General features: G+C 56.1%; 1 protein-coding gene across 4 annotated transcripts in view; it reads right to left on the bottom strand.

Moving 5' to 3' along the window:
• Positions 1-369: 369 nt before the first annotated feature.
• RAB11FIP5 (RAB11 family interacting protein 5) overlaps positions 370-22,281 on the bottom strand; it is a 43,410-nt gene continuing 21,498 nt past the window's right edge. The window contains exons 2-6 of one of the 4 annotated variants that reach the window (XM_027554890.1): positions 17,749-18,185; positions 16,955-17,654; positions 6,558-8,549; positions 2,845-3,034; positions 370-2,545 (exon numbers count right to left, since the gene is read on the bottom strand). In XM_027554890.1, the coding sequence (XP_027410691.1) occupies positions 2,342-2,545; positions 2,845-3,034; positions 6,558-8,549; positions 16,955-17,654; positions 17,749-18,185 (3,523 nt within the window). In that variant the 3' untranslated portion in view covers positions 370-2,341. Of the gene's footprint in view, positions 2,546-2,844; positions 3,035-6,557; positions 8,550-10,620; positions 11,624-16,954; positions 17,655-17,748; positions 18,186-22,281 lie in introns of those variants that run through there. The other 3 variants (XM_027554891.1, XM_027554892.1, XM_027554893.1) reach the window with 3 other exon arrangements.

Here is a 22,281-nt window from a genome sequence, read left to right as displayed (position 1 = left end):
AGCAGTCAGTTCCTCAATCATATTAAACCACAAGAAACAGACTTTTCCTAGCTGTGGAGAGTCTAGCTGGCCATGAAGAACCATTTGTATCTTGGATCTGTATCTCATCCTTCCCTACTAGACTAAGTGGCTTGAGAGTAGGAATCGAGTCTTGAAATCCCTCTGTTATTTCCCACAGTACTCAACAAGTATGGGCAACCTGGGAATGAGAAAAGACAGCCCAGCCCACTAGGCAACACTGTGCTGCTGCCCCTGAGGTCAGGGCAGGCACAGTATCATCCGAGAACCCCATCATCTTGATTAAAAGCTGCTTTCTTCCTGAAGAAGCCTCCTTCATATGCCTATCAACAGTAACACAACAGAGCCACCTACAGTATGTTAATTTTTTATTCATCATAAAGTGCTCAAAACATGAAGAACAAGCTCTTTATAAACAGGCGTTACAACTAGGAAGACAAACAGCAAAGCAGTACTGTGCCTGCTCCCGCCCACCTCACCTGCAGCTCTTGCTCCCTGCCCACCTCACCTGCAGCACTCCTCCAAGTGGTGGCCAGGAGCAGAAACAGCCACAAGAACCCTGGGCTTCAACCCAAAACTCTTTTAAAGAGACCTCTGCCCTGGGCATTTTAGAAGCCCACAACCAAGGGTGAGCGGAAGACCAGGGTCAGGACTGGGACTGAATAGTGCCCAGAGGAACATCGAGTAGAGGAGTAATCCCCCTCCTCCTGAAGTGACACCCTCGTGACCCCCCCAAAACATGACTGAAGTCTTGAGCACCCATGGACACTCTTCAGCTTTGCTGAGTGATTCTTAAGGTAGATGACATGACAAGGGCTTTCCCCTGTGTGTGGGGCTTCATCCTGGCAGAAGGAAGACATCACCAGACAGCACATCCCTTCCCGTGGCTTTCCAAGTGACCCCACAGGCTGTCTCACGAAGAAGAGGTGGCCACAGAGGAGCTCTCACGTTTTTAGCGGGCCAGAAGTATCCCCCTTCAGCACCTCCTCACCCCACAGGGTTTGCTAAGGCAGAGTGCCCCCAGCCACCAAAGATTTCCCTGCAGATGCCATGGGGAAGCCTGTCATGTTTTCCGCAAGCAAACCAGAGGCTGTGTCAAAGGGTAGACACTTTGTTTCAAAGTGCACTGCAGCAAAGCCAGGCAAGGACATGGGGCAGAAGGGACAGGCTAGTCAGCAGCTAGTGGATGAATGGGAGGGCAAGAAAGGCTTCTTCCTAAGTATAGGCAGGGTGGGACCTCCCACTTCCAGAATGTGGTTTTTATCCTAAGACCCTCCTCAACTGGGGAGGTGGAGATGGCAGGGAGGCTGAGGGAGCAGCAGCAGCTTGGCCAGACCCTTAGCTGGAATTAATTCTACGGGAAGGGGCAGAGCATGCAGCAGCACTGCCCTACCCTCCTTTCCCACTCCCAGGCTCCCAAGAGATCCAACCCCATGTGCTCAACAGGAGGAAAGGGAACACCAATTAGGGGGAGAGGTCTACATCCAGAGGCTTTTGACCCCACCCACAAAAGGCACATTTTAATTGGTTTCCAAAAGTTCAAACCCTGCACTAGCAGGGTTTTGGTATCTAGACAGGCAACGAGAACAGAGCTGGAGGCTTGATCCCCAAACATAAGCAACCCAAAGCCCGGAGGTGAGTGAGGAGGCGCTCTCCCAACTCTGGCCCCAGCTCTCCACACATTCACACATGACACTCACTCGATGCAAAAGTCAGAAGAGGAGGGTGGGGAGTGGCCTCCGTCTTCTCCCTCCATCCACGCTGCACTCGATCATGAAACAAGCAGACTCGGACATGGCAGAGAAAGGCTAGACCACGAGGCTCCCGCTCCCGGGGGAATGGATGTGAGGCTGAAGAGTAGGTACCCTGGTTGCCCACAACTCACAGGTATCTGGGCAGCTTGGTCCCTGCCACAGCCCCAATAATACTAGGAGCCCTCCATAGGCTGGAGGGAGGTGTAGAGGACAAGGGTTTAGCTGTGGAAGAAATGGGGGTAATAAAGTATGTCCCAGGTACCACATCAAATTGGAGCTCACCCTGGTTTCATCTTGAGGGCTAAATTCTTTGTTCCAATTCCCTGGAGCCCCCATAGCTAAGGGGTATGAAAACAGGCAGGTGGGAAAGACCCAGAGCTCCCAAAGACACACAGGTTGTCCACAGTACTTGACGGTGCCAGTGGGAGTCCCCACGGCCCGCTTTCCAGCAGCCCCGGCTGAGGGAGGAGACAGGGGGAACAGGCTGGGGCTTAGTTCAGCAGGAGAGAGGGAGTAGCCCTGTGGGATAGCAGGTCTGCGCCAACCCTCCGGGATGGGGCTGAAGGGGGCTACTTGGGAGGAGCGGGGGGGATCTGCAGCAGCGTGGGCGAGCTCTCCATGATCCGCACCAGCAGCCGGTCGATGTAGCTCTCCAGCTCCTGCACATGCTCGTCCCGCTGGCTCAGCTCCCGCTCCCGCTGCAGAAGCAGGCCGATGAGCTCGTCGTGGGTCAGGTGGTAGTATTTGGCCGACTGGTCCAGCACACCCGAGTCCTGAGGCCAGACGGAGGGAGTGTGGGCAGAACAGCCTCAGGCCCGCCCACCCCACCCACCCACAGCCCAGTTTCCCAACCCTGGCCCTAGGAGCTGCCTCTGTCCCCAGCGCCAGGGACAGCCTAACTGGCTTCAAGGCTCTGCCCAACTGGGCAGACCTGGCTCACCAGGGGCCAGGCCTGCTTCTTGCTCCAGCCTGCCTGGCACACCTCCCCCGCCCCCAAACCTCGAGACGCCTGGCATCTCTTCAGAGTACCACACATCTGGTCGGAAACCCCTGGCAGCCTGCTCGACCTCACCTTCAGCCTCTTGGCGTCCGCAGTCTGGCCAACCTGGGGGGCTGGAGCCACAGGCTGAATGCTGCCGGAGGTGACTGTCTTGAGCTTCTCCAGCCCACTGCTCAGGGCTGTGCTCAGACTGGAGCGGGACTGCTTCCGGTCAGGGCTCCCCTCCACTGGGGCAGTGCTGAGGGGCTTCACAGGGTGGGGACTGTGAAGACAGACGGGAGATGCGTTACGGGGAGAACGAGTGGCACAAGGGAGAAGGGCCACCTTCTCCGTGGGGCCAGGGCTCACCACCTGGTGGCCCCTTGCCCTGCTCTCCGCCTGCCACCACCTGACCCTCCTCCCTCCCTCAGACCCCTCCCTCTTCACGGAGACAGCCCAGGAGGTGCTACAAACTTCTCTGGACCTAATCCCAGTCTTTAGTCTTTAATCCCAGAACCCCCAACCCCGCAACTCCCTCCCTCCCTCCTCTTCTCTATTGTAACTTTTCTCTAGGGTGATGATCAATCCTCCCAGTTTCTTAATTTTCCCAGGGCGGGGAATTCCCAACAGGTAGGTCTTTTAGTGCTAGAACCGGAAAGACCAGGCAAACCTGTGGTGCTTGGTCACTGGCCCACCTCACTCTACTGGTTGCTTGCTAGCAGAATTGACACAGGCCTGAGAAACACTCCCTTGAGCTTGTCTGAGCTTGTCTTCGTCTAGCCATCCCCCTCGGTCATCTCCACCTCCTCTTCCTTCTCACCAGCCTCTCCAGAGCATGCAGACTGCATTCTCTCTGTAAGTTCCCACCTTTCATCGACTCCTCAACCCATCAGGACAGCGGCCCCCACTGGCCTGTCACAAGCGTTCCTGCTGAGGCCACGGACCCCTCAGCTCTCGCCTCACTGACCTCTCTGTGATCCTCCCCTGGCACCGCTCACTTACTCTTCCTTTGGGCTGCTCCTTCTGCCTGGTTGGAAACCCCAAACCTCTGTCTGGCTTCCAGACACCTGACATCCTTCTCAGTCTCAGCTGAGGGTCTGCCTCTCGGTTCCCGCCCCAACCCCTACACTCCATCTCCAGCCCAGACTGCACCCCTGAGCTCTAGACCTATGTAGACAGTTGCAGACTGGCTTCTTCAGGGTCCACACTCATCTCCAGCCTGACTGCCCTTTTAAGTGCTCCCCGGCAGAGAGTATCAGGCACCATTAGCTTCTTATGGCTCCAATCAGAAGCCTAGGAAGCCCTCTGAACGCCCTCCTTCCACTTCAACCTTGACAAACATCAAGCTCTGCTGCCTTCTCCCACACGATCCCCTCCCTTCCAAGCCAGCACTGGGTAAGCCTTTTTCCAGCCACACCCAAGCACCCACCTCCAACCGCTGCCCCATCCCCTGTGGACGACGGTCTCCCCTCACCCTCCCACCCGCCAGCTCCCTATCCAAGCGTGTGTGTACCAAGTCGCTTCAGTCGTGTCTGATTCTTTGCAACCCCCCATGGACCGTAGCCCACCAGGCTCCTGTGTCTGTGGGATTCTCCAGGTAAGAATACTGGAGTGGGTTCCCATGCCCTTCTCCAGGGGATCTCCCAACCCAGGGATTGGACCCGGGTCTTCTGCAGTCCTGCTTTGCAGGCAGATTCTTTACCATTGAATCTGGGAAGCCCGTATCAAAGTAAGAAAACACAATTTCCACCACAACCGGGCCCCAGGTCTGTCCTCCGGCCCTACTCCCTCTGTCACTCCAGCCAGAGGAAAACATGCTCTCCGTCACCTTCACGTTCTTATAAAAGCTGTTCCTCTGTCTGGAACACTGTCCCTCTGCCTGTCGGCCTGCTAACGCCTGTTCATATTTCAAGGCTGTGCAAGTCCATTTCTTCCAGGAAACCTTCCTGATCTCCCCCATGCTTACTGGGGCGACTCTCCTTGGAGATCCCCCAGCACCTGGTACCTGTCACAGGTACCCAAACTGCAAGAACTAGCCTCCAAATCAACTCATCTGCCTCTAGGGCACCTCTCAAAATTTTCACTTACTTCACAGAGGATTTGGACTATTCAATGGGAGGAAGCACAATGGCTTAGTCCAAGGCCCTGACTACACTGGAGGGAGGCCCAGCCAGCCCCAGAGAAGCCAGCTCTGGCACTCAGGACAGGGCTGCGGATTCAGTGTCAACCCAGGAGGAGAGGCAGAGAGCCCAGGCGGAGGCAGACAGTAGGGAAAAGAACACATCCAGCCCGTCCTGCCCACGGAGGCGTTCACATGAGGAGGAAGATGCAAAGGCAGCGCTCAGGCCACCGAGGGGCTGTGCCAAAGGAGGGGAGGAATACAAGTAGGGCACAGAAACACCCTGAATGGGGGCTTGGAGTCCTGAGCCCTCGGTCTGCTTGTCTGCTACGTCTGGGGACCCTGGACCCCGCAGCTCTCACAGACTTCATTTCCTCATCTGAGAAATGGGGACAGCTTTACTTGGCCCATCCATGTCTTGATGTAAGGAACATGCCAAGTACAGACGTGATGCCAACTCTGAAGAGAATAAAACTTCCAGAAAGTGGTGAGTATAATTAGAAGTGGTACTGGAATGTGGCAGTGCCAGCTGAGGCTGCTGTCATCAGAGCAAGGAAGCTACAATCACCTCCTCTCTCCCACCTCTGGGATCAGCATCACCACCTCTCACCGGAACAGCAGTCGGGAGCAGCCCAGACTCCTTCCCACCCACTTCTCAGAAATCAGCACTGGCCCTCTGGGGCTTCCCTTCAGGTTCACTTTTGTCTTCTGTCTGGACTGGGAACCCCTTGGGGATACAGTAGTGTCTTTCATCTCTGTTCAGTGGCTGACATACAGTGGACACTCAAATGAATTTGGATGCCCAAAGGTATGAGCTGGTGGGCTGGGGGCCTACAGACCCAGTGCTAGAGCCTGTGCCCCCTGCTACCCACCCCTGCCTCTTCACTCAGCTCTCCCAGAGCGCCAGACTCCCTCTGAATTTTGCTGCTCCTGCTAAGTTGTACACCATTCCCCACAGTGACCTATCTCTACAGGACTCAGCTCTGGTCACCCCTCACCAGGCACCTGGTGAGGTCTCGGCCTCCTAAGTCTCCCAAACAGACCACTGCCACAGTGACCACAGCCTCACAGGCATCCACTGTCCTCTCAGCACAGTCCTAAGCACACTGGGACCACCCTGTGAAAGGCACAAATGCAAACCAATGAGCACCTACTGGAGTCAGAAAAAAACAAACCTTTTTCTGGGGGTCATACAGAGGGAGCATCTTAGATTTTCTTTTGTCCTCTAAAGGTATTTTGGCTCTCCTCTCTGACTCCAGTGCCAGCCCCTTCCCTCTACTCTCTGCCTTCACAACCTACTTCCCCAGGCCTGCCTAGGAGGACATGGCCCCCATCTGACAAGCTGAACTGCCCCAGCCTCCCTTGTGCTGAGAACCTAAGCTCTCATCTCTGCTCCCCTGCTGGCCTGTATCATTCTCCCCACTCCATGCCTCCCCTCTTCACCTTATCGTCATCATCCCCCAACTCCTGACTTATGGGGGGCACCTGCTGGCCCAAGGTCCCAAGAGAAAGCAGCCTCCGAGCCAGCACCATGGAAGGCTCGTGTCTCCAGAGCTCTGGGGTGAAGGAACCCGTCACCCACCCCCGAAGGGGCTGAGGCGGGAATGTGAACACCTCATTCCTTGGGCCGCTCTGCCCCCCCTTCACCCCCTTTCCCCCTGGAGAGCGCTTTCCGGTGGCCGCTCACCTGGCACTGGGCTGTGGATCCTCAGCTGGTCGTGTCTCCAAGGGCAGAAGCGCAAGCGGGGAGGCTGGGGTGCCTGCAGCGTGGTCTTCCCCAAGTGGGGTCGGGGGGCTCCCAGTGGGGGAGGCTGGCTCCCCGGGGGGTAGGGAGGAAGAGGTCAAGGTCCAGGCTCCAGGCAGGGGAGAACATGGAGGGCTGGGGCTCCCATGGTGGTGGCTGGCCCCGGGCGGGAGATGGGGTGGTGGCAGGGCAGGTTCTGGGGGGGTGGGCAGCTCTTCTGGACCAGAGCGGATGGAAGATTCCCTGGACCCTGGAGGGGATGTGGATGGAAGGCTGGGGGGATCTTGGCTCCCCTGAGACGTGAAGGGGTTCAAGGCATCCTCCTCTGAGAGCCTTAAGCCAGCCTGTCGGCGGCTGCCTGTCAGGAACCCAGGCCCCTCTCCTGCTGGATCCTGGCACTGGGCCTCAGGGTCTTCTCTCTTTGGAGTCCCCCACATCTGCTGAAGAGCCAAGCTCTTTGAGTAATGGGGTGTGGGGGCAGGGCCCTGAGGGCAGCTGGCAGGCACAGAGAGGCAGGGCCCGGACACCGCGGGAGGGCTGGCACCCTCTGCTAGATCTGGGCCTGGCCCACCCAGCGTGGCTCCAGAGGAATGGCTGTCAGACTCCAGCTCGGGCTTCTGGGCCTCCTCCTCCTGCTCGGCCTCCTGCTCCTGCTCGGCCTCCTGGGGCCCAGCGATGGGGGCACGTGGGATGACATCTTCTTCTCCCGTCTCTGACCCCCTGCGACTCAGCCCCCCCACCGCCTCCTCCTCCACCGCCTCTGCCTTCTTCTCTTCCTCCGCTGCTGCTGCCTCCTTCTCCTGGGAATCTGAAGGGGTGAAGAGACGCGGTGGCTTGGGAGGTGGTGTCTGGGGCTGCAGCCCCTGGTCCAACTCCCACTCGGGCTTGGACTCTGAGTCTGGCTCCGGCGGGGGCAGCCCCCCGCTCCTCTGGGGGCTCACAGGTTCTGGTGACCGTGGCTGCATCTGGGGAGGAGGCAGCTCATCAGATGACCCTCCCTGCAGGACCGGTGAGGTAGTCTCCGCCGCAGGAGAAACGGTGACCACATCCCATGGCCAGGAATCGTCCACTGTATCGAGCTCGTGGAAGACCTGGCTTCCACCTCGGCAGGTCTCCTGGTCCTGGTGGGCCTCGGGGAAGCTGTCTGGGCCAGGCAGCCTCTCCCACACGCTGATTACTTCTGGGGAGCTAAACAGAGACGTCGCGCTATCTGCCGGACTCTGCCCTGCTTCCCCTCCTGGGGCAGGCAACTCCCTGTCTGCTCCGGAGGCTGAGGCTCCCGGGTGCAGCTGGGCTGATGCGGGAGGCAGACAGGCCCCTTCTGACCCAAGGGGCCCTGGGTCAGCCACACTTGTGCTCGAACAGTCCAGTCCCAAGTCCGGAGGAACTCTGGGCTCCAGCCACACGCTGCTCCCACCTCTTTCTCCTCCCCCAGGGTCCCCCTGGAGCTCAGCTGCCTTCATTGTCATGGCCCCGGGGCCTGGGTCTTGCAGCCCAGCCGCCTCCAGCCCTGCTCCTGGTGGGGCCAGGATCTCACTCCTGGCCTCTGGACGCAGCCTGCTGGCAGCAAAGATGTTGAAGGTGTCGTCCCACTCAGGCAGGGCTTTCCCAGGGGAGGCCAGGGGGGTGGGGTTGGCCCTCGAGGCACTGGGGAGAGAGGGAGCAGGTGAAGGAGAGTTTAGTGCTATGTCGGCTATGAGTTCCTCGAAGAAAGGGTTGCTCTGCAGGGAGGTGAGGAACGGGTTGGTGAGACCCGAGAATCCAGATGGGGTGGCTTCGGGGATGGCGGCGGCAGCGGCAGCAGCAGGGGAGGCGGCTGCACCAAGGTTAGTGCTTAGCAGGGGAGCAGTGGGGGGGGCCGGAGCACAGGGGGAGCAGGGGTGGTGGTGAGGAAGAGCAGCCAGGCCAGATTCTACCTGAGGAGACACGTCCAGGCTGTGGGGGGAGACAAAACCGTGAGCCTCCTGGTTAATGTCAAGACTGGAGAGGCCCCTGCTGAGCCCCACGGCCTTCCCCCCACCCGCCTGGGGAAGAGGTGCCACAGTGCTACGGGCTGGGCTCAGGGATGCGGGCCCAGGGATAGAGGGAAGCCCCGGCACGCACATGATGAGGCAGCACCCCCAGGACGAAGATGCTGGACAGAGCTCATCTGATTGATCCTCACACCAACCCCGAGGAGCAATACTCCCATTTTACAGGTGGGATGAGCCCATGCTGACAACTACTCAATGCCAGACTGCCATCTGAAGAACCAACTAGAAAGCACTTTACATCTCTTTATGGACTGAGAAAAGAAAATACCGGCTGGTTGGGAAAGGATAGACAGACCAGAGAAAAGCCAGGCGCAGGTATGTGGCTGGACAAAGTCAGGACCAAGAACCCAGCCAGTGCCTGACCTTCTGACCCCTGAAAACAGCCTGGGTCCTCCTGAGCCCTGGCAGAAATGGAAGGTGACGATGGGGCTGTTATCAGAAGCGACACAGTATCAACCAGACAGAACGTTCCGTGGTGGCATTCTCGATTCTGGGAGGGGTACCATAACCAGCCAAAGAGGATGAGACACTGCTGAGGATGTCTGCCACCAGGCATCCACCTAGCCCGGCACCCGGCAGGCAGCCTCTTGCCGAGGACACCGGCAGGCCAGGCTTGGAAGTGACCCTGCGAGGAGACCAAGGCTGGAACGTGGCAGCAGCAGCAACTCTAGATGTCACCAGGGGCCTCCTGGGGTCCCCGACACAGATCCCTGGCTCCCCTAGGAAATCCACTCCCTGATGATACACTTACATTAACCAAGACACTTGCTGGCCTTCAGGTGCCCCCTCTGGGGTCTCCTTGCGGGGAGCACACCCTGCACTTACGCCTTATCTATGGCATGCAGCTGACTTGAGGGGAATGGGAAGGGACAGACTCTAAAATGAGAGCTCTTGGCTTCTCTGGGACACCCCCGGGACACAGACAGAAGGCCAGAATGATAGCACAGGGAAAAAGGGGGGCCTGACACCCTCATTCTCAGCAGTCCAACAATGCCTTGCAGCTCAGCCCACCTGTCAGACCCAGACCTCAGTGGCCTTGCCTGCTATTTTGAGTACCATCTTCCATCCCCACAAGCCCTAAGACCCCCAATTCCTCGATCCCTCCCAGCCCAGATGGAAACATCCAGAAGAACTCCTATACATCCGTCTTCATTCAAGCAGCTCCTTCCCACGGGGAAATGCTGGGGGCAAACTCTGAGGTCGCAGAGGCCAGGCTTCAACAGTCAGCCCAAGAGGAAGGAGGGCAGGGGTAGGAGAGGCGCCTACAGAAAGAAGCCCAGGAGTCTGAAGCCAGGACGCTTCCGGGGAGCCAGGGCCCAGTCGGACGAGGTCCCGGGGGGCTGGGCGGAGGCCGGGCCAGCTCATCTGCAGACACCAGGGGCAGGTGATGGGAAGGAGGCCAGTTCAACCAGCAGCACAGGAGGGCTTCCCAGACAAGCTGGAGTCTATCGGCCTAGTCTCAAAGGTGGGACACAGTCAGACCCCAACCCCTGGGCTTCTCTTAAAAATCCAGCTTCCAGAGACTCTTCTGAGCCTGTTTTTGCCCTGTAATAACTCCCGGCAGGCGGGGAGGAAAGGGTGGGGGGCGGGGCGTATAAAGTCCTGCCTTCTCCCACCTCACCAGGGCTTTCCAGAACAGCTTTGCCTCTACGGTCAAGACATACGGTAAAGACACTGAGAGAGGGAGGACCCTGTGCCCAGAGTTCCCTTCTCCCTCCCTCCAGAAACGTCTGCCTCAGGGGCCAGGAGAGCAAAGCCCCACCACTGCGTGGTCCAGTCCACCCCACCATCGGAGCACCAACCCTGCTGGCAGGGCTCGGCCCCAGGAGCAGGGCTGAGCGAAGCAGAGCCAGCTCTTCCCAGTGCCCTTGATGACAAGTGGACAGAGGGGTCTGACAGAAGCAGCTCCATCAAACATGAAACAGCCCCAAGCTTAACGCCACAGCCCTCAGCGCCGGCCTGGCCCCACTCACCCATGCGGTCTTGCAGCAATCTGGCGGATTGTCAGAGCCACAGGGCAGGAGAGGGCAGGGGAAGAGCTGGGAGCCCCAGGCTCGGCTGGCAACCCTCCCTCCACTGGCTCCCCAGAGGGGCACACGAACCCGTTGGTATGGCACCCGCAAATGGCTTTCCCTAGAGGAAGGAGCTCCAGGTACAAAGCCTAGCTAGCAGCCACCCCAGAGCCAGCACTTCGCCAGTTCATCCGTCCTCTCTGCCCCCAACCATCCCCCAGCTCCACACCAGCTGCAAATTCTGCAAGTTCTCACTTTACAAAGTCCCCTCCCAGGAATTCCTTTGCGGTCCAGTGGCTAGGACTCCACGCTTTCGCTGTGGAGCGCCCAGGTTCAATGTCTAGTTAGGGAACTAAGATCCCCCAAGTTGTGCAGCCTGGGCAAAAACAAAACAAAAAAAACTCCCCTCCCTACTACTGCATCTGACACTGATCAGAGACACCTTGCCGTGTGGGGCAGTCTTTGCAGGGTATGCTCTGAGAACAGGGCCCACTATGCCAGCCCCGCACACTGCTGCCCTGCTCCTCCCGACCCCCACCAACCATCGAGGTTTCAACATATCCTGACTCATCTTCTCTTCCAGGACCAAAAGCTGGGGAAAGAAATCAGAAGTCCAAAGGTCTCTGCCCCTCCGGTGTGAGAGAATAAAACTTCAGGGCCTTAGTGTTGCTTCAAGAACCTTACAGCAATTGGATGAACCCAGCACTTAACATAGCAATCGTCTGCTCACTCTGACAAGCACCCTCTTCTTAAACACAGCCGTCGCTGGGTGACTCCCTACAGCATGAGGAGGACACCCCTGTAGCTAGGGGCAAGGCTGCACTGGTGGACAGATCTTCCTTAGACTGAGACGAGCCGTGTGTCCTTGTTAGTTCCATGCACTGGTCCCAGGGGCATCAGTTCAGTTCAATTCAGTTGCTCAGTCGTGTCCAACTCTTTGTGACCCCATGAATTGCAGCACACCAGGCCCCTCTGTCTATCACCAACTCTGGGAGTTTACCCAAACTCATGTCCATCGAGTCGGTGATGCCATCCGGCCATCTCATCCTCTGTCGTCCCCTTCTCCTCCTGCCCCCAATCCCTCCCAGCATCAGAGTCTTTTCCAGTGAGTCAACTCTTCGCATGAGGTGGCCAAAGTACTGGAGTTTCAGCTTTAGCATCATTCCTTCCAAAGAACACCCAGGACTGATCTCCTTTAGAATGGACTGGTTGGATCTCCTTGCAGTCCAAGGGACTCTCAAGAGTCTTCTCCAACACCACAGTTCAAAAGCATCAATTCTTTGGCACTCAGCTTTCTTCACAGTCCAACTCTCACATCCATACATGACCACAGGAAAAACCATAGCCTTGACTAGATGGACCTTTGTTGGCAAAGTAATGTCTCTGCTTTTGAATATGCTATCTAGGTTGGTCATAACTTTCCTTCCAAGGAGTAAGCGTCTTTTAATTTCATGGCTGCAGTCACCATCTGCAATGATTTTGGAGCCCAGAAAAATAAAGTCTGACACTGTTTCCACTGTTTCCCCATCTATTTCCCATGAAGTGATGTGACCGGATGCCATGATCTTAGTTTTCTGAATGTTGAGCTTTAAGCCAACTTTTTCACTCTCCACTTTCACTTTCATCAAGAGGCTTTTGAGTTCCTCTTCACTTTCTGCCATAAGGGTGGCGCCATCTGCATATCTGAGGTTATTGATATTTCTCCCGGCAATCTTGATTCCAGCTTGTGCTTCTTCCAGTCCAGCGTTTCTCATGATGTACTCTGCATATAAGTTAAATAAGCAGGGTGACGATATACAGCCTTAAATACTCCTTTTCCTATTTGGAACCAGTCTGTTGTTCCATGTCCAGTTCTAACTGTTGCTTCCTGATCTGCATACAGATTTCTCAAGAGGCAGGTCAGGTGGTCTGGTATTCCCATCTCTTTCAGAATTTTCCACAGTTTATTGTGATCCACAAAGTCAAAGGCTTTGGCACAGTCAATAAATCAGAAATAGATGTTTTTCTGGAACTCTCTTGCTTTTTCCACCATCCAGCAGATGTTGGCAATGTGATCTCTGGTTCCTCTGCCTTTTCTAAATCCAGCTTCAACATCTGGAAGTTCACGGTTCACGTATTGCTGAAGCCTGGCTTGGAGAATTTTGAGCATTACTTTACTAGTGTGAGATGAGTGCAACTGTGTGGTAGTTTGAGCATTCTTTGGCATTGCCTTTCTTTGGGATTGGAATGAAAACTCATCTTTTCCAGTCCTGTGGCCACTGCTGAGTTTTCCAAATTTGCTGGCATAGTGAGTGCAGCACTTTCACAGCATCATCTTTTAGGATTTGAAATAGCTCAACTGGAATTCCATCACCTCCACTAGCTTTGTTCATGGTGATGCTTCCTAAGGCCCACTTGACTTCACATTCCAGGATGTTTGGCTCTAGATAAGCGATCATCACACCATCGTGATTATCTTGGTCGTGAAGATCTTTTTTGTACAGTTCTGTGTATTCTTGCCACCTCTTCTTAATATCTTCTGCTTCTGTTAGGCCCATACCATTTCTGTCCTTTATCGAGCCCATCTTTGCATGAAATGTTCCCTTGGTATCTCTAATTTTCTTGAAGAGATCTCTAGTCTTTCCCATTCTGTTGTTTTCCTGTATTTCTTTGCATTGATCGCTGAGGAAGTCTTTCTTAACTCTCCTTGCTATTCTTTGGAACTCTGCATTCAGATGCTTATATCTTTCCTTTTCTCCTTTGCTTTTCACTTCTCTTCTTTTCACAGCTATTTGTAAGGGGCATGGAGATCTACAAACGCGCTCCCCCAGACACTCCCTAAAAAGGTCAAAGCCAGCCTTTCAGGCATCCCCAGCCCAGCCCACATGCCTTCAGCCAGCACCCCCCACGACTCCATCCTGGCATCTGCCTAGTAGGTACCCTAATGTCCAGGAAATGTAACAAGACACCCTCTCCATTCATCTGGGCAGTGAGGTGACCGGGATGGGGGCAGCCTGAATGCTGCAAATGCAAAGTAGGGAGACCATAAGAGTTATCTTCCAAACCAGAATATTTTTAATATAGTAAAGGGGACTATGCCAGGAAAACAGGCACAAACAGGACTTAGGGCCTCATTACCTCTAAGTCACTGGCACACGCCCGAGTTACGTGTTTACACTACTAAGGATGCCCCTGAGACCCCGAGTTCTCTCAGTAGCCAGCGCACACTCCAGGTTCATCGAGACCTCGCTGTTCACACCTGGTGAGGGGCTGGAGCTGATGCAGAGACTGCTAAAGACCACCACAATACATATGCCTCTAGGCTGGACCATGAGTACCCTCAATTTTTTAATAAAATGTTTTTATACATCACCTGATCTGCTACTGAGCACAAAGATCCACGGTTAGTGTGAAGGGAGGGGACAGGAGCCTGAGGTGCCCTAAGAGGTCACCCTAAGAGGTCACCCTAAGAGGATCAGAAAGGGACAGACACAGAAAGCACTTGTTTTGGCACTGGTGGGTTTTACGCGCACAGTCATGATGGTCCTAAAACACACACTAAAGTAGCCTGTGCTGCAGCCCAGGGTGAATGGCCCACAGTAGGGCTGGTAAGCAGGGCCTAATACAATGGCCCAGATCTGAACCACCCACTCCGCCCAACACACACACACAGGCACACGCATGCGCACACACACACAAATGCTGGTACGGGCTAGTGTGGCAGTCATGGGACCTGGCAGACGAGGGGCAGGGCAGGAGGAACGGGAGGACCCCCTTCCTGGCCTCGCATACTCTGGCTCCTTCTCCAACAGCAACAGCTTTTCTCTGCACACCAAGCACAGCACAGCCCGCCTCTGGCCTCTCCTGGGGCTCAGTGCCGTGTGGGAGCACTAGAGGGCGCCGCTGCCCTGCCTAGTGAGGAACACCCAGCACTCCTCAATGGTAGCCCTGGGGCAGAGGCACCCAAACCTCTGGGTCTGCAGACAGGCTCCCCTGGGGGTCTCGCAGCTACATTCAGTCACTCCAGTTCTAGGTGTCCAATTTATGGCTTCCTGCCACAAGTTCTTCCTGCTCACCTCTTATTCTCTGCTCAAAAGCCCCAAGCCCTCTGAGCAGACACCAAAGGTGGTTTCTCCCAGACCAGCCCCCCACTTCCGAGGCACACTGGGCCAGGGTGACACTGACAAGGCTCAAAGTCCAGGTCACTCTACTCCAAGAACATTCCCTCCCCTGCCTGGACACCAGGCCACAGAGCCTGCTCTGCAGCCACTGTAAGCAAATGGGTCCCAGGGAGGGCAGGAAGCCCCATCTGCCCTCCAACCTGCAGAGGGTGAGCTTGGAATTCAAGTCCAGAAGGACAAAAACCTCAGCTTCCTTATGTTCATCAGTCATCCAACTTCTCTTGCCTCTGAAAGGCCATCAGAAGACACGGAGAAACTGAAGGAAAACGGTAAGCAGCAGCAAGGACAACCCCCACATCACTCAGTCACAGCTTGCAGAGCTCTGAGCACAATGCCCGGCACTTGCCTAAGAACTGCCTTACAGAGAAACGTCCCCTCATCCCTCCTGCTCTGGAAAAGGCCCAGAGACACCCCATGGACGGCAGCACTGGCCCGTGGTCTGTGCCCCTCCCTCCACCATACCACCTACAATCTCTTAGTAGCCACAGGGCCACTGGCTCAGCCTGGGCATCTGAGAAAGGCCCACCACTCCTTCCCCTAGGCAGCAGGCAGCCAGCAGTTCCCCGGGCTCCGGTGAATAGGGCTGGGGAGCAGGAACAGAAGCTGCTCCTAAGTAGGAGACACATCACCCAGAGACTGATCCCCCCACATACTCATCTCTGAGGCTGTACGGAGAGCTGCGAGACAGTCAGGGCTCGAAGCTAAAAGGCCCTGCATCTCTCTCCCTGCTCCCCTGAGCACACTCATAACTTCACAGGGAAAGAGAAGAACCGGGACTTCAGGAGTCCACGCCTCCCTGCTGGGGAAGAGGCTTAGGGCCCTTCCCTCCACCCTACCTTTTACCCTTTACCACTGTGCCCAATCTTCCCCCTCCACCTCTGGCTCACATATCCACTGACGGGGACGGGCGGGCTTGCTGAGAGAACAGTAACAGCCACCCTTGCCACACTGGCTGAGGTTGTCGCAGAGGCACCTGTCCAGGGCTGACTCCCAGCCCTTGGAAGGGCGGGATACCTGCTCCTGGTCGAAGCCCAGAGCCCCTCCCTGAGCCCTGCTGGACAATGCAGCAACCTCCACCGGCTCAAACTCAGGAGGAGGCCAAAGGGCTAAGGTGGGGGCTAGGGGCTCTGTCCCGGGCCTAGGCTGAATAACTGCAATCTTCTCCTAGGTGGGACTCAGGATATTCAAAATAGAGCAGCTACTATCAGCACACACCCTACCCCAAGACCAAGAGACACCAGAAGGGGCCAGGGCCCCAAGAGTTTCCAAAGACACGGAACACGTCACAGATTTCAGGGGAGCTGCCCACAGCCTCTGGCCAAGCCCTGGGAGCAACCAGGGATGAGTATATGGGGGAGGAGCGGGCACATCCATTACTCGACTCCTTTCTCTCAGAGAGAAGACAGCAGAGAGCCAGCTGGAACAGCTGGTGGGAAGTCATCTAGGTTCAGACAGGGTGCTGCTGCTAAGTCACTTCAGTCGTGTCTGACTCTGCGAAACCCCACAGAAGGCGGCCCATCAGGCTCCACCGTCTCTGGGATTCTCCAGGCAAGAACACTGGAGTGGGTTGCCATTTCCTTCTCCAATGCATGAAAGTGAAAGTGAAAGTGAAGTCGCGTCCAACCCTCAGCAACCCCATGGACTGCAGCCTACCAGGATCCTCCGTCCATGGGATTTTCCAGGCAAGAATACTGGAGTGGGGTGCCACTGCCTTCTCCGTCACACAGGGTGGGGAAGCCTCAAGTGAGTCCTCAGTCCTCGCCTCTCTACCTGGCAAAGCTTCATGACCTTGAGGCCAGCAGGCAAGAGGTAGAGGTTGGGAAGCAAAGAATCCCAACAAATGGCCTTTCCCGCTTTTGTCCTCTTCCTCCCCCTCCTCAGAGGATAGGTGTGCCAACTCAGGAAGTGAGGCCCATGGGATCCCCAGAGTGCCGTGCCCTTCAACTCACCTGTGTCCATGTGCAGACAACAAGCCTTGGCTTAGGGAGACAGGGTTCCCCCGCTCAACCATGCAAAGCCAGAGCCCCAGCAGCCTGCCCCAGGGCCCAGTTGCTCCATCCTCCCTGCCCCGGGGTTCAGTGCAGACACCCCAGCATCTTTCCCGGGGACCAAAGCTGGTCTTGCCAAGGACATACCTGGGTTTCTGGGATGGCTCCTTGGCTTCTCTCAAGCCAAACCAGCTACTTTTGGCCTTTTCCTCCCCACTGGACGAGTGGTGGGGGGAGGCTCCCAGAGTGGGGCTCCCCTTCTCCCCCAGAGAGCCTCGGCGCCCCATCTCGCTCCGACTCAGCCCCTGGTGGTGATGGTGGAAAAGGCCCATCCGGGGCTTCCGCTCGTCCTTCCGGGCTCCCTCCTTCTCCACCGCAGCCTCAGAGGAGGCCACCATGGGGGTGGTGACCTGCACCGGCCTCCCCTCCGAGGGCCGGGCCCCCTCCTCCTCTCCAGAGCGGCGGGCCCCCACGGCCAACACTCTGGGCTGTGAGCTCAGCTCCTCCTGTCCAGGCACTGCCTCGGAGCTGCTGGGGCGGCGGCTACCTCGGGCCCAGGAGTCATCCGCAGACCGCGGCCCCTCCTCGGAGGGCCGGGAAGAGCCAGCGTGCAGGGAGCTGGAGGGTGGAAACGGGCCCGAGATGGAACTGCGGTGCCGTGGGGGCGCCGGGGGCTCCTCGTTGTATATGTGGCTCCCGTTGACACAGAGAGAGGAGCGCGAGGCCCCATCGAGGTGGCCCTGAAGGTCAAGAAGGGCCCGGGGAGGCGCTGCCCGCATCTGGCTGGCCTCGTCACTGTAGGTCCGTTTGTGGGTGAGCAACTTGGGGGACTGTGCAGAGTCCCGGCCTGGAAGGGAAGCACACGTTGGGTGAGATGCCTGCTCCCCTCCGGCCTTCCCTACAGCCGAGGGGACAGCCCGCCCTCCACTGCCCTCGCTCACCCCCTTCTGAAGACAGCCAGCTGCTGCGGCTGGGCGAGCGGGTGAGGAGCTCGGCGCCGGGGCCCTGGTAGGCCAGGCTCCCACTGGCCGAGGACAGAGTGCTGTCCGAGCCCAGCGAGGTGTTGGACTGGGTCAGCGAGGACTTCCGCAGCTTGTTGCGGAGGAAGAAGCCTTTGGCTTTGCCCATCTTGCCCAGGCTGCCCAGCTCGGGGTCCTCCAGGGCACTGCTGGGGAGGATGGCAGAGGCAGATTCCAGGTCAAACTTCTTCTTGCCCTTCATCTTGTCCTTAATCTTACTGAAGGGGGACCGCGGCTTGTCCTTCACAGACAGGTCGAACATGCTGGCGCTGAGGTTGTTGCGCGTGAACTGGATGGTCACCTGGATCTCCCCGCGCTCCTTCTCCTTCTTGCCCGCCTTCGAGTGCAGCTTGTACCACCTATGAGGAAGAAGGGGGTGTCAGGGCTCCGGTCACAGGGACCTCCCAGAGCCCCTCCCTGCCCTGAGGGTCATGACAGCCACTGCTACAGCCTCCCACAGGCCTGGGAGGAACCCTTACAACCCCAGGCCCCAGGTACAGGCACAACTACCCCCATTTCCCCATCTACATCATCTCCTCTGACTGGTCGTAGCCCAAGCTCTGCTGTGAGCCACCAATGAGTCCTGGAAAGAACAGCTCTCCCCGAAGCCCAGGGCCAGGAATGCTAGTGCACGAACACACACACACACACACACACACACACACCTCTCACGCCCTCACTTACTCACCCAAAGCCCTGCCAGGCACACTTCTGCAAGATGGAGAAGCAGACAAGACAGCATAAAGAGGCCTTAAGCAAGAGACCCAGGGAAGGAAAGCGCACACCTCATCTGGAAGCAACCACCATGTGCTACAAAGGAATGGGGAGGGTGGTTCTCACCTCCCCTCCATGCACAGCTCACAACAGGCCTGGGATTTTACAGATCAGGAGGTCAAAGCTCCACAGTGAGGTAACTCAGCCAAGAACAAGCAGCCAGGAAGAGACTGTACTTATCAATAATGTACTGCTCCTGGCTCAATCAATCATAAATATACCACACTAATGTTAATACAGATGTTACTAACAGAGGATACTACAGCAGGAGCAGGGAGGGGGTATATACGGGAGCTCTGTACACTTTGCACTCGTTTTTATGTATACCTAAAACTACTCTAACAATAAACTCTTAATTAAAAAAAGCAGACAGAGTGAGCACAGTGAGAACGTGAGCAAGAAGCCATGAAAGAAATAATACAAGGAAGTTCTCCCGAAGGCCGTGAGCGCCAGCACAGATGCACTCACCAGCATTCAGCACAGCAAGCAAAGAAAGACCTAGTGATGGGGATCACTGAGGTTTCAGAGCCCCAGGTATGAAAAGGAGACTAGAGGCTCCCACAGAGGGGAGACAGGTCCATAGAATGCATTCAGAAATCAGAGCAGCATCAGGTCCTCGTTAGCAACACTAGACACCATATGGAGCCATGCCTTTGCAGTTCTGAGGGAAAAACTCCCCAGGATTCTAGACCCAGCCAGTCAAGTTTTATTCCATAATAAAGTCCAGTGGAGGGCTCAAAGAGCCTCAGAGTATACACACACCACACACACATACCCCCCATAGCACACACAAACACTACACATGTACCCCACCGCACACGCCTCAGTCCCTGCTGTGGTGGTCATCTCCCACCTCACATCTGCTCACCCCACAGCATGAGCTCCCTGAGCTTCTCGTGGACAGAAGGGGTGGGAGATCTTCTGTATGAAAGCCCCTATATATGCAAATGTCCAGATTAAGTCACTGCAAGGAATTGGTGGTGTTGGTGGTTTAAACCTTGTAACTTAAAAAAAAAAAGTCTACCCAGGGGCATTTCCAGTTGGATCCCTTTGGAAGCATCCATCATGACTAACCTCTAGGGTGCCCATCATGGGCTCTGCACCTGGCCTCTTCTTGGTGACCACTGGGTAGCCTAAGTAAAGTGAGCCCTGGCTGTTGGTTTTCCCTCCCAAACCTGAGAGACCACCCCCTGGGAAGGCTCGCTCAGGACACAGCACAAGCAAGGAGGGCAGAGGGCAGTGCTCAGAGCAGGGGTGTATGTGTTTCTGTGCTCTCAGATGAGCAGGCGTGGGGAAGAAAGATGGGGGAGGCAAGGCGAGGAGCAGAGAAGGGAGCTCACAGACAGACCAATGGGATGTGTGTGAGGAAGGTCTGGGGGCACGAGGAGACATTTACTAGAAAGACAAAACAGCGAGCACCAATATCCTCACCCCCGGCCTTCTTAACCCAACATCCACCCTGGGCCTGACCCTTTAAGTCGTCCAAGGGCAAGTCAACTTGCTCAAAGCTGGACTAGACCTCATTTAGTACAAAAAGATTCTGGGAGGTGGGGCAATGAGAAGTATTAATATATGGACTCCAGCCACAAAGCCACCAATCCCTGAGTGACGGGAATCAGCAAGCACAGACATCCGTCTCTGGGGCTGAGGTCAGAGGCCCTGAGCCCTAGCCGGTCATGCGCCACACACCATGGCATTAACAGTGGTTTTCTCTGGGGGCGAGGCTGCAGGGCACTATCACTTCCCACTGTCTATTTTTGTTCTGTGTGAATTTTTTATAAGGGCCATATATTACCATCATAATAGGAAACAGAGGAAAGAAAGCCCCATCCTTTCTTACGCCCTCAGCTGCCTGAGACACGTGGGCTCCTTGCCGCTCCATCCAGCCCCTCAGTCACCGAGGATGTGTTGCCAGCCCAGCCTGGGGCTCGGGTCCTTGGGCCCAAGGATCCTTGTCCCTGCCTTTCCCAACCTCCACCCCATAAGGCCACTTTTGCTGCTCCTGCTTTTCCCGAGGGAATCTGGGGTTCTTCCTCTGTACCTGCTTTTCAGGGAGACAGCAGTGAAAAGAAGGCTTTCTTTGCCATTTTCTGGCTGTCACCCTCCCCATCTGGAGCAGAGTGAGGATGGCTGGGACCCGCCTCTGGCGCCCCAGTCACTGTCGCCATCTGTCTCCCTACAGATCACGGGCGGGGCTGGTCGGACCCTGCCAGGTACTTGGAGCAGGCCTTCTCCCAGGAGTGTGACCCGCACAGGTTGAGCACAACGGCAAGGCCACCAGCCAACCGCTCCTGGACAAAGCCCTGTCACTCTCATCCACAGGTGAGACCTGGCCGGAACCAATCAGGACTTGACCACGGCCTGAGCACACACCCAGATGTTGGCTCACAAGACAGATTTGATCTTCAGAGTTCTGCTGCTGCAGTACCCTAACCTGCATGCATCAGTGTGGGGTTTCTTTATACCTACTCATACCAAGATACAACCTAAAACCCACTAAATTAGTAAGGCCAGGCCTAGAAAATATTCTCCATTGGCTCAGTGGGTAAAGAATCTGCCTGCAATGCAGGAGACGTGAGTTCAATCCCTGGGTCAGGAAGATAACCCTGGAGAAGGGAATGGCAGCCCACTTCGGTATTCTTGCCTGAAAAACCCGATGGATAGAGGAGCCTGGCAGGCTACAGTTCATGGTGCCACAAAGAGTCAGACACGACTGAGCGACTAAGGAGCAGCAGGCAGCAACAGGCCTAGAAAATCTATGATTTAAGGTGGAAGGGAGTCTGTCCTTGGGTGACTGAATTCACCAGACCCAGTGTGAAAACCACAGCAGGCTGGTCCCCTGCCTACTCGACACGCTTCACGGATCAGAGACCAACTCTCCCTCCACCTGGGTGCCTCATCAACGACACTCAACTGGGGGACTTCCCTGGTGGCCCAGCAGCTCAGACTCCTCCCAACACAGGGGCCCAAGGTCACCCGCCCGGTCAGGGCACTAGCTCCCACATGCCACAGCTAAAGACCCCAAGCGCTGCAACTAAGACCTTGTGCAACCACATAAATAAATTTTTGAAAAGGAACACTCAATTGGTTCCCAGAAGAAACCCACGTCTCTCCCCTGCCCAGCCAAGGCTTCCCTTCCAAAGTCCGCTGAACCTGCTTCTTCTGAGAGAACTGACCCTAGACACGCTCATCCCTCCCCCACCTCCCCTCCCCCGACCGGGGACAAGTTACTGAAGGAATCCAGACATGGGGGAGGGGCGGGCATCATTAAGTGCTTTCTGTGAATAAAGAGTTCCAAAATGAACAAGGCCTCTGTTCCACAAAGCGACTTCTAAAATGGGACTCACTAGTTCAGGAGGAAGGACAGTGATTCTGACCCAATACAGTTTCCCTGACACCCGCTCAGCCCTCAAAGCCTGGATTCATTGGCCCCTGTGGCATGTAAATCACCAATCTGCACATCCTTCCCTGTAGGAGCCTAACTGTTCCACCTACGTGGCACCCGCCTCAACTCCTGCACCGTCCGAGCACCTAAACTTTCCAAAGCCTGGACAGCAAGTGCTCAGGAAACAAGGGTTTTGACAATGATCATTATCTGGGACTTATCCTAGGTATGATTGCAGCCAAGGCATGCTCCATCAGGAAAAAAATAGGAAGAGACAATTCCTTGCATGTAAGAGG

The sequence above is a fragment of the Bos indicus x Bos taurus genome, chromosome 11 (assembly GCF_003369695.1).
Source record: "Bos indicus x Bos taurus breed Angus x Brahman F1 hybrid chromosome 11, Bos_hybrid_MaternalHap_v2.0, whole genome shotgun sequence".
In the NCBI taxonomy this organism is placed as follows: domain Eukaryota; kingdom Metazoa; phylum Chordata; class Mammalia; order Artiodactyla; family Bovidae; genus Bos; species Bos indicus x Bos taurus.
This window is presented reverse-complemented; position numbering and strand designations above follow the sequence as displayed.